Below are 12,096 nucleotides of genomic sequence, written 5' to 3'. Positions count from 1 at the left end.
GCTGACGTCTTGATGGAGCCATTTACAAAAATACGGACAGGTTACTTACTGCACTGTGGGCTCCGGCGGTCCGCAAGAGGTGTCCCTGAAAGACTGCAGCCAGCTAATTGTACGGGCAAGCAGCGTCAGCTCGGCCTCTGCGCGCACACAGGCGCATCCCCGCGCCGCCAGCCGCGCGCTGACAAAGTAAAGGTCCCGCCTCACAGCTGCAAAACCCAAACGCACTGGAAAAACTAAACACTGAATGACGACAGGAGGAACACAAAAGAGTCTTGAAAATGCGCTGTGATTTTACATTCTTATGCAAAATAGAACGATCTTAGGTAAATACTTGAAGTGGGGAGAGTAGGTTTCATTTCACGTCGTCCTTTCAATGAGGCTTTTATTTTCAGCAGCGAGCTGAGCACGACATCCGGTAAAGCGCTGACATTTTCGCGACCTTGATTCGCAGACAGTAAATAATTAATAACTGGTAAAACTTTGGATTTCCACATACGACTCTACAACAGCCTGACATTGGTGGCCGACACGACCTTATTGTGAAAGGTTTCCCCATAAAACAGACGAATCAATATTTGGTTCATAGATATTTTTAAATACAAGGAAAACATCAAACAAAATGAAAAGCTAAAATAGTCCTCTGTGGCACACCAACAGCCTTATCATTTTAATTTTTCACAATCATCATATAACAAACACCTCGAATACATAAAGTCATAATAAGTGCCCAATGTCCTGCACACATTCCCAGTGAACTTGATAATCACTCAGCCAGTCATCAGTAGGTCCTGGGAGTCTGTTTCCATCTAGTGGTGACTGGTGAGAGGGAATAATGCCACAAACTGTGCTTAAATGAAGTACATGACAAAGCAACTTCGGTCTTTATTTAGTATAGTGGTGGCTGCAAAACATTGAGTTATTCTTTTTTACAACTGGTGTAATCTGTACCAATATTGCCTACTAAAATGAATTACATTAACTCCCATAAGAGACAGCATGGCAGAAAGAGGGCTACTTACACTATGACAGGGTATAAAAAAAGAAGAAAGTCTGTCAGTGCCATGTGATAAAAATCAAATACAAAAGTGCAAAGAGAACATACTCATTTCCGACGTCTAACCCTATCATTTCACTTCACCAAATAAACTGTTGCGCTTCAGTTACAAAAAGAAAGAGTTGACATTATATTTACTGCAACCTTTGATTTGAGGCCATGCCAAGTGTTAGATGCGGCTTTACATACTTTATATGGAAACACTCTGCTTATTATCAACACAAACATTACTTACATTTACTTGTTATTCTCTGCATCAGTTCATTCATGTTTCCCGACAAACCAGCAGGTATTGTGATTCTATTGTTCATAGTAGCAATCATTTCTAGCAATAAAAACGTCATGCACAGAGAGGAAAAGGTTGAACGGATGGTGGGCTTTAACTAGATGTGATAGTTTCCATTTCATTGTGATTATGGCAGACATTTTTTTGGGGGTCCATGAGTTAAGAATGCTTCTTTTCTCTGTGTAGCTCTTGCCGTTCTCGCCAGGGATCTTTACAGGAAGTAGTCCGGCGTGCGCCGCGTCACATGGGGCTCCCCTCTGCGTGGTGCAGGATCGAACTGTAGGCTGAAGCAAAGAAAAGGCAAAATTAGTCTATAATAATTCCTTTTTAAGAAAGTGCCAAAAGTCCATACGTAAAATCTACATGTTTGTAACAAAATGTACTTACAAGGAGTATTTCAATGTGTCATCAAGTTCCATGATTGCTGCCTGGTTTCCACAACGATAACAATAGTTTGGTGCACTGAAGATCGTCACTACATTGCGGTCGTGGCACCAATTGTAACCCTGAATCAAAAGATTACTTGCATGTTATTTATTTTAAATCCACAACATGTGAGAAGTCAAAGCTGCATCTGCAGTGTCTCCAATTAAAAAAAACAGAATTACTTTCAGCAGATAAACAAAGTTAAAGTACCTCCATCACCAGCTGGTGGGCTCTTGAGACCAAAGTTAGGCCATTTGCATGATTGAAGGTCTCAGATATGTCCTGCCCGAAGGTGTAACCAGCACCCCGAGGTGAGATGCCCCAGCCACCACGGTCATCTGGGTCGGACCACAACAAGTCGCACATTGGACCCTGAAAAATGGAGGAAACATCAGTGTTGTTTAGTCTCTTGCACATGCAAACATGTCCAACGTCTTGAAGTTTGGGATACTGTCCAGCTATAGACTTTCATTAGGGCTGCACCTAAAAAAATATAGAATTATTTATTAATCTATTGAATATTTTCTTGAGTTATTGCTTGATCTATACATTGTCAAAACATTTGAAAAGGCAGAACCAGTGAATTTTTGCAAAAAACATGTAAATTATTACAAAATTATTCAAATTGTTGCTGATTTATTTTCTATGGATTGATACATTGATTATCATTTAATTGTTCCAGCTAAACTTGATCATTTAAATGTGATGAATGTGCAATATATATGATGTAAAAATCCCAAGATTGTCGGAGCATCCTTGCAACTCCATGCACAGCGTACTCCTTAAAATACATGTTGTAACATCCTGTTATAACAGTAAATTAAAGAAAAAAACATAATCTAGAAGGGCTTCCTCCAAGTTACCTCATGAGGAACCTCCTGCAAGCGATCCAGCGCTCTGATGTGTTCCAGTGTGTCTATTGAAGGGGACAATCCTCCATGGAGGCAGAAAATCTTACAGAAGAGACAGAAAATAAATGATGAGTTCCCTGTATCTTTGCTGTATGTCACATGCTACACCTGACGACACAACCTTACCTGGTTATCTACCAGCGCAGTGAGAGGCAGATAGTCAAACAGATCTGTGAAGTACTTCCAAACATTCGCATTTCCATATTTCCTTAAGCACTCGTCATAGAAGCCGTACACTTGTGTGATCTGTCTGCTCTCATGGTTCCCTCTGAGAATTGTGATTCGTTCACGGAACCTAACCTACAAAAACAAATGTTTTTATATCAAAATGCAAGAATAAAACATTACCAAATTCATATCCCAGTTGTAACTGACATACATGACAGCATCTGTGGCATCTTTTTAATCGTTTTACCTTAAGAGAAACCAGAAGAGAAACTGTCTCGACAGAATAGTAGCCTCTGTCAACATAGTCTCCCATGAACAGATAGTTGGTGTCTGGGGACTTCCCCCCAATCTTAAACAGCTCCATCAGGTCATGAAACTGACCATGGACATCCCCGCAGACTGTCACCGGACATCTCACCTCCTGCACGTTGGACTCCTTCGTAAGGATCTCCTTTGCCTTAAATGGACGACCAAGAAAACACAAGATGATGCTGATTAACAGGCAACACAGAGAATGGTGCAATGTAGGAGTCCACAGTGAGCGTGTGTGTGTTACACAAGCCTTATTAATGCTCTATAACACGAAATGTGCATTATTCTTCATACTGTAAAATATACAGAATATTATTATAGTTTGTTGTGGTAGTGCCAGTGCACTCCAGTGAAGAACCAGGAGTGGGCGTAGCTAGAGAGAACATATTTGCGGGCATCCTCCTCCATCTTCTTGGCGAGTTGCTTCCCTGAGCGATGTACTGCATGCAGCTGCAGTCAAATGGTGCTCCAGAGCAAGGCCACATGCATTAGCTGCTGTTAGTTTAGCAAAAACATGTTTGTGAGCCCGACGATTCCAGAGATGCAACGTGAACAGCTAATGGTCCGCTAGCAGAAAGATAATGACAGGTACTAATAGCTTGTCTCCCTGCGCAAACCTTACCTTTTCACATAGGACTTTGACCTGATTCTCACTCAGCTGTTTGCACTCGTTCAGTTGTTCAATCCATCCGTCCAACTCCTTGGTGAAAGACTTGTCGTCCATGGTTGGCCGTCAGCTAGCGAGCCGACCAGCTTTACAATGTCTAAGGAAAACACCTCGCAGTTTCGTTATTACGTGTTCGTGGCCCGGCTACGTCCTTAGCAAGCTCGCTGGTCATTCGCAACTCGCATGTGTGTATGTTCACGCGCGCGCTCGTGTGTGTGCGCTCCGCAAAAACGAATGCGTCAACAGCTCTGCGTCCCTGCAGTTTGGTGGGGACGAAAAGTGTCTCGTTCACATGACATGCAGAAATGACGTCTCCTTGTTAAACGACCAAGGTCACGCAGAAACCTATTAGGACATATTAGTACGCGCAGACCCAACCCTGCCCTGGTCCAGGTCCAGCGAGGCTGAGCAACACAGTGTCTTTACGTCATCGCGTCCCGATCGAGGCGGATTTAAAAAATATACAAAATATATCGTTTATTCGTCCAGGCGGATTGAAATTGAATGGGTTCATTTGTATTTATTTATCTCGATGAGTTGGTGATTCATGGATGTCGGTTATTTAGAAAGTTACATCGCCAGTTAATCTAACATTACCCTCTGCTGGACGGAAACAGGGACCGGTTGAACTCACAGTAACAGATAACTACTTTATATTTTTATTTGAGATAATGTAACAGAGTTAACCCGTGAGAATGCTTTGTTTTACTATATTTGTCATTGTATAACTGGTGTTCTGGGAGTTTTAAAGCTGATTAAATTAAACTAACTCGTCAGTTAGGTAACACTAGATAGTTAACTAACTAGTCAGATAGTTAACACTGTAGTCAGGTAGGTAACACTAACTAACTAGTCAGATATGTAACACTTGACTAACTAGTAGATAGGTAACCCAGTTAGGTAACATTGACTAATCCGACATTAACAAGTTAGCTAACTAGTCAGATAGCTAACAATAGCTAGTCAGATAGCTTACAATAACTAGTTAGCTAACTAACTAGTCAGATAGGTAACCCAGTTAGCTCATATTAACTAGTTAACTAACTAGTAAGCTAGCTAGCACTAACTAGTTAACTAACTAGTCAGATAACATACGTTTAGGTAGCTAACTAATCAGATAGGTAACCCAGTTAGGTAATACTGACTAACTAGTCAGATAGCTAACTAACTAGCTAACTAGTCAGATAGGTAACACTACATAGTTAATGTGAGGGTTTGGTTTTGGCTGGACAAGAGTAGTCTCAGTCCTAGAGAGGATTACGAGCGGCCGAGGTCTAACTACCACTTGAGATGGTGAAATAATCTGGCCAGGATGTTTTAACCAGGAGGATTTGATGAGATGATTGAAGACAGGTGCTGGAAATGAGGTGCAGGTGTGGAAATGAGGCCAGTTGCCAGAAGCCACGCCCACGGCACACACACACACACACACACACACACACGTAACAGGGAACGAACAGGGGACACAAGAGACATAGGGAAAAGACAAAAAAGCAAACTAGTTAGTATGGTAGTACTAGCTAGTTAACTAGTCATATGTAACATTAGTTAGTTAGATAACTAACTAGTCAGGTAGGTAACCCTAACTACTTTGATAGGCAACACTGGTAACAAACTAGTCAGCTATGTAACACTATCTAGCTAACTAACTAGTAAGATCGGTAACACTATCTTAGTGGAGGATTAAAAGGGAAAGCACTCTTTCTTAGGACTACAGCTGCTGCACAACTATTTCCTTTGGGACAGATACAATTCGACATTAGCAATAGATGCAAGTTATTTATTTATTTCTCAGTGAGTTAGTCGTCCTAATTTAGTTGTTTGAATCTAGCTTGATGGCCTTATGGTACCACATGAATAGTATTTATTCAAACTAAGGGTCAAGTACAGTTACATTTGAATGACATTTTAAATGGTTTCGTTTAAGTTGTATTTGATGTGGTTAAAATTGTGTGAGCACTTAAACAAAAAAGTCAATATCTTGTAATGAGTATATTTGTCTAAATTTTTAAATTCAGTTTCTGTTTATTTGTGTACCTATCTCCACTAAAACAAAACATGTTTTACTCTGTAAACTGCTAAATGAGCAATTGGAGTCTACAAGGAACATCAATTTGCTTTTTAGAAATGCGAATGCTCATTCTTTAAGGTAGGAGATTCCTACTACCAGTTGTATCAATATGCTTTATATAGAACTAGAAGGTCATTCGGAAAGCGCAGACCTCTGCCAAGGCCAATCCGCTCCACAGTGTAACTGGTTCTTCCTTGGCCCATGCTACAACCTTCAACCAAGTTTCATGAAAGTAGTTGTCCCGTTACCCTGCTCATAAACAGAGACACAAATCTTCTGAAGGTCAGATTAAACAACCTCGAGGCTATATGTTACTAAAAATGTGCTTTGAAATAAAATATACATTTTGCCAAACTTATATAATTTTCCCATTCGACAGAATGAGTATAGTGAGATATATTTAAATAAATAAAACATTGTGGTTCAACATTTCGATGGCCCTCCCCGTGTCAGATCGCGTCACACTGTAAAGACTACATTGACCAGAAGCTTCGTTAGATGCCTCCCTCTGAAGAGCGCATGCGCAGTCGCTTGTTCTACTCTAGTCAGCTGTAGGAGAAAATGGCAGCACTCATGTTAGGGCAGCAGGTAAGACATTCAAACCTTTTTGGTGATTTTAATAATTTGATGGTACCGTTAACCGACCTATTTATGCTTAAACGAATCTCTTATTGTATTGTATTCCTTCTGGAGATCATGAGCTAACGCTAAATGTCCAACTCGTCCACACAGGCTATTGCACTTGAATGACTGCTAACGTGTTAGCTTACCAGCTAGCTGTCACTAACGTAAATGGTACAACGCGTGCTGAAAGTTAAATCCGTTCAACTTCTGGTTTCTCTGTACTGACATCATGCATTCTTTCTATTCTAGGTCCGCCAGTTCAGCACATCTGTGATCAGATCAAAACTGGTTAAGGTAAATAACGTCAGGCTGCACGAAGCATAACTGCTCGTTTAGTAGGACCATTGTTCTGTGTTTAGTTAATCAGTGTGTTTATGTCCTTACAGGCTCCTATCCAGGTCTATGGAGTGGAGGGCCGCTATGCCACAGCTCTGTTCTCAGCGGCCAGTAAGGAGAACAAACTGGACCAAGTGGAGCAGGAGATGGGAAAGCTGTCTGTAAGTCAAAATGAAGACCATAAATTGCAGTTTAATGTCAATTGTAGATGAATGGATGATGAAAGTGGTGTTTTCTGCAACGTTTCATCTCAAGGTGATGCAGATATAAGTCATTTATATTGGGTCCCCCACCGAATATAAATGTGCTGTATAACTGAGGAATGAAGCATTGGGATAATGATCTAATGATTTTCATTTTTGCCAATTCATGGTGTTCCAACTCAAGCACATACATTTAATTACCCATTGTTGTGTGCCATCTTGTGTTTCAGACCCTGATCAAGGACCCCAATGTTTCCACTATTGTAATGAATCCTCATGTTAAGCGCAGCATCAAGCAGAAGACTTTCAATGATGCTCTTACAAAGGCCAAGGTTTCATCCATCACTGTCAACCTCATCAGTGAGTGATCACTGGTTGCTGCTATGTAGTTTAGCGTGGCATCATCCTAATCATAGCTAAGTAGACCATAGGTCGACTCTTTGGAATACAAACTTAATTGTTGTACTACAAAGAAGCCAAAGTAATTAACATGTTTTTCACTTTCTTATTTTATTAAGTGTGCTAACAGGAACCAACCTGCACATTGCATTATATAGTTTTGTTTATTCTCAGAAGTCCTTTTGCTGAAATATCACAATATGCAATGTTTTTCAAATATCTTGTACACAAACCCTTTTCTCTTGTGTTTTCTAAAGTTAGAAGACACATGGTTAACCAACTAAAATGTAAATCAACTGCAGCTCTTAATATCTTTGACCTCTATAGAGGTCACAAACCTTGTGACTATTCTACAGCTGTGGTCTTCCTCTGATCTGTAGAAGTAGGTGCATCTACAAATAATGAGATTAAAAATGGCTTTTCAATTGGCCAGTTATAAGCTCCACAATCCCTATGGTTCGGTCCACATCGTAGTGCTATATTAAGTATGGTGTAGATGACGATGCGGATCCTTTTCTAATTTCTGCCACTTTGAATTTAGTCAAATAAACAAACAAACTATCAAAGCGCACACAGACTGTACAAACCCTGATTAGTGGCACAAACTAACAGCTGGCTATTGTCATTTATAGGCATATGACACATGTAAAGATTATAAAATAGCAGTGTTACTTTGACCATCTCTGGGATTTTCTGCAGTTTGGTTGTATTATTGCTCTAGTGCTCGAAGTTAGCTTTAAGTAAAAATCACAATTGATGTCTACATTTAGATTGTGTGGACCCAGTAGTAGAGGTGAAATGCATTACACAGTCAGTTGATACTGCATAGAAACAAAGTATTCAACTTCGCTCAAACATATCCTGCTTTTTGTTTTGCAGATGTTTTGTCTGACAATGGTCGTCTGCCTATAACTGGGGACGTTATCGTTGCCTTTGGCAAGATGATGAGTGCACACCGTGGAGAGGTCATCTGCTCCGTCACCACTGCTCAGGTATGAAATGGATGGACTTGCATGTATGTTCCACCACAACATTGTTCGATCTTCTATCTCTCTCTATATATACACACACACACACACACAAAATCTAACCAGTTCATATTCTCCATTTTAGCCTTTGGGTGAAGTTGATCTTGCTGACCTGAAAGTAGCCCTCAAGGGCTTTCTTCAGAAGGGTGAATCTATCAAGCTGCAAACAAAGGTACAGCGTCAATGCATGATGCCAAAATTATACAACTTAACATTTTGCAGTTGGTGTGACTTTATTTGAATATGTAAATAAAGGGGAATTATAAACCAGTCTGACACTAAACATTTTAAGTCTTTGTAATTTCAATTGTGTCTCTTCGCAGTCGGATCCTGCAATCCTGGGTGGCATGATCGTCAGTATCGGAGACAAGTATGTGGACATGTCAACTAAAACCAAGATTCAGAAGTTGACTAAGCTCATCAAGGAAACTTAAGTCCTGTGGACTTAATTTAGCGAAAGATCGAAGGCGACCATTGGGGGAAACGCTGATTAATGTATATTGCTATCTGTTCTGGCATTGCAGTTGCTACATAAAATCCAGTGTCTATACTTAAGTTGATATGGATGTTAATAAAACATACAAAACAATGGAGAATGGTCTTTGTCGTTATTGTTGTTGTTTATACAGCACATATTTCCTATCTGTTACCAGTGATGATGATCTTTACACATGGTTTAGTTACTGTAAAAATAAATTATAGACAACGTAGGAATTATATAGTTTTTGTAGTTGAGTTAAGTTATAATTTTGTTTATATTGTAAATAGAGGCCCACGTTTTAGATGCGTCTTTGTTTGAAAAACCACGTTGGGTGACACGGATCTGCCTCTGCGTTTCCTGGATGCCTTTGTGCGCATGCGTGCTCAGCGCATCCTGTTTTATTAAAAAAAATTCCAGGCGAAAATGGCTGCCTCTCTGATCTAAACCTCTGCTTAAGGATTAGATGAGCATGAAATAAATTGAATACGAGACTGAAATCGTGGTCCCGCGTCGAGGCAACGGCCATGGACGCCAGGGCGTAGTTTGTTCGGCGTTTTTACGAAGATGTTAAGAAGGAAAATGTATGCGATCCGAAATTAACCCTTTCCATCTAACATCCACCAACAAAAAAGGTACGAACTATACATTTTACCTTCTCGAAATAGGTAAGCATTGGCGTAGAATAACATGTATTTTTGCGCATGCAATCTTTTGTTGTTGTTGTTGTTGCAAACTGTAGGCCTAGTTTACCTCGCTTTGTCTTGCCATCACTTATGTGTTGTGTTGCATCGCTAAAAGGCCTGTTGGCGCCACCAAAAGTAAACTAAAAAGCTTCTTGTCTGGGTACACGTGTAGTTTTTCTATCTAATTTGTATATGTATCTGCCCTCCCAACAGAACATGATGCATCAAGTGACCAGCAACAACAGTGACTATTGTATGAGTGGACTGGCAGAGGACTGCCACCCAGCCAGCCACTTTGATTTATGTAGCACACAATCCAGCAAATTCTACCCCTCTCCGACAACCCCTGGTTTGCAGCTGTCCCTTGCCGGCCTAGCCCCTTTACCACAGAGCATGCACAAAGCCATGGTTTGTCAAATCCAAGACACCCAGAACGACTTCCAGCCTCAGACAGTGAGAATCAGGGGCAGTGAGGCTGCAGGGCCCGATGGCTCCAAGAAGAAGAAGGGCATAGTGAAGTCGGGGCGCAGAGGGAGGCCATCAGGGACCACAAAGGTAGCTGGTTATCGTACTAGTACTGGACGTCCACTTGGGACAACTAGAGCAGCTGGGTTCAAAACCAGCCCGGGGAGGCCCCTTGGTACCACCAAAGCAGCAGGATATAAGGTCAGTCCTGGAAGGCCCCCCGGCAGCATCAAGAGTCTAGCTCGGCTCAAGAAGCTGGAGTTTGGTTGTGACGGTGCCAAGAAACTGGACTTTAGCACCTGCAGTGTTCCCAAGAAACTGGACTTCACTGGCTGTGAAGTTCCGACTTTTCCATACGCTATGATGGAGAAGAGACCCCTCTGTGAGTCCAGTGGCAAAGTGGATGAACCCAGCGAATAGATCTGCAGGTGCTTTAAAAACATTTGACCGTGTATGAGCAACAAGATTCGGAAAACGTTTCTCACAAATGTTGGCAGAAATAACTTTTTGACATCTAGAAATGACTAAACGAGTGTTTGTACAGTGTTTCTCATTTTCTTCATCCTCTCATAATAAATGACAATTACAAGTATGTTATTCCAGTTTGGCAGAGATGCATGCATATGAATTAATCACACCAATCAGTATTGGCAAAAATAAGGAATTTAGCAGTTTGTGGTTCAAACTTCACTAGAGTGTGACACTTTTCCCCCCTCAAGCATATTGTACCTATGTGTGACATATTATTGTTCTCTGCTTTTACATTTCTATGGCTGGTTTCTTGTGACATTTTTTACTTCAGCTTTTTCCTGGGCATAAATATGTGGATGTATAGTTGTCCTTTCTGTGTTGTCCAGTTCAATGTGTTTTATTTTGTGATATTATCATACCTAAAATGGGAACACTGCATCTTTAGCCTACATAATAACCTTTTTAACACAGTATTTTCTGCATTTTGTGAGTATAGTTTTTACTATGTATTGTGACGGCCTGTTTTTGTCCCCGAACTCACTTGATAGCCACTTCCAGATTTACATGTATGTTGTTAATGCTGTTAATTAGGAAAGAAATGTATTCATAAAAATGTTCTGCTTTGTGATATAAGTAATACATGATATTGTGCTATATGTGAAACCAAAATAAAAGAAATTGTCTTTTCCACACAACTATTTCCTGTCAAATGAAAAGCATGTCATTCTCCCCTGCGGACACCAGAGGGCCCGTGTCCCCAGACAATATATCCACCTTGTAATAATACCTTTATGTATCCCTTGTTACATTACATTACGGCGTAATGACACCCATGGTCTTACTCTTCGGACCTCTAGTCCCATAGTGTGCTGGTAGAATTGGTTAAAAAGACAATTGGCCGTGTTTTAATGTAAACGCCAGACAGCTGATCCATTATTGTGGGTGAATAAGTTACATCTCGAATCTATCTGGTGCTTCTACTGACTCATTCACTCGACAGGTTAAGGAATTGAACCACCCAACGATTTGAATGAACAACCCTTATAAGTAATATTTAAAAAAAGAGAAAGAAGAAAATCAGCACACAGGTAACGTTAAGCACCTCTGCTGTCAAGTCGGCATGCAACTGAATGCTCTTTGTTTGATCTTCACGGACTGGGAGCCTATTGTGCTCTCTGAGTCTCCGTGTTTATGGATATGTATCAGTTTGATCTGTACCGAGCGCACCAAATCATTATTCGGGTTATGTCAGGGCACGCTGAGAGACGATCCCCGGAGTTTTATATCGGAGCAAAAACCTGATTTAATGCCCGCGTACAGCCCCACTGACTCCTTCATCGTCCTTTCCTGAGCGCCTAGCGGCCTGTTTCCTCATGTCAGAGCACTGTGTGGAAAGGCAACATGGCGCGCGGAGTTGGTTTGACCGGAGAGGCCGTGTGGCTGTTTGCGCAGTGCAATCACTTCTGTATCCTCGATCTCCCTCCGCCGCACGCAGGCCTGTCAGCACAGTT

At 41.0% G+C, this 12,096-nt stretch overlaps 3 protein-coding genes across 3 annotated transcripts; 2 read left to right on the top strand and 1 right to left on the bottom strand.

The window, feature by feature from the left end:
* Positions 1-705: 705 nt before the first annotated feature.
* On the bottom strand, positions 706-3,881 carry LOC306746130 (serine/threonine-protein phosphatase 2A catalytic subunit alpha isoform-like; the record flags this gene model as incomplete). Its single annotated transcript, XM_079229001.1, has 7 exons — positions 706-1,624; positions 1,728-1,846; positions 1,977-2,138; positions 2,630-2,719; positions 2,804-2,977; positions 3,093-3,302; positions 3,780-3,881. The coding sequence occupies 7 exons, from the start codon at positions 3,879-3,881 to the stop codon at positions 1,552-1,554; spliced, it is 930 nt and encodes a 309-aa protein (XP_079085127.1). The 3' UTR covers positions 706-1,551.
* A 2,561-nt stretch (positions 3,882-6,442) lies between these two features.
* Positions 6,443-9,070, top strand: atp5po (ATP synthase peripheral stalk subunit OSCP). The gene is made up of 7 exons (XM_079228476.1): positions 6,443-6,483; positions 6,769-6,813; positions 6,906-7,016; positions 7,289-7,418; positions 8,337-8,449; positions 8,571-8,657; positions 8,809-9,070. Exons 1-7 carry the CDS (start codon positions 6,457-6,459, stop codon positions 8,917-8,919), a joined length of 624 nt encoding a protein of 207 aa, XP_079084602.1. The 5' UTR covers positions 6,443-6,456; the 3' UTR covers positions 8,920-9,070.
* Positions 9,071-9,423: 353 nt separating this feature from the next.
* On the top strand, positions 9,424-11,268 carry LOC306745645 (UPF0461 protein C5orf24 homolog). The gene is made up of 2 exons (XM_079228475.1): positions 9,424-9,598; positions 9,863-11,268. The coding sequence occupies exon 2, from the start codon at positions 9,866-9,868 to the stop codon at positions 10,532-10,534; it is 669 nt and encodes a 222-aa protein (XP_079084601.1). The 5' UTR covers positions 9,424-9,598; positions 9,863-9,865; the 3' UTR covers positions 10,535-11,268.
* The last annotated feature ends 828 nt before the right edge of the window (positions 11,269-12,096 follow it).

Source organism: Taurulus bubalis (genome assembly GCF_910589615.1).
Source record: "Taurulus bubalis genome assembly, chromosome: 13".
In the NCBI taxonomy this organism is placed as follows: domain Eukaryota; kingdom Metazoa; phylum Chordata; class Actinopteri; order Perciformes; family Cottidae; genus Taurulus; species Taurulus bubalis.
Note: the sequence above shows the minus strand (reverse complement) of the source record. Positions and strands in the feature narration are given on the sequence as shown.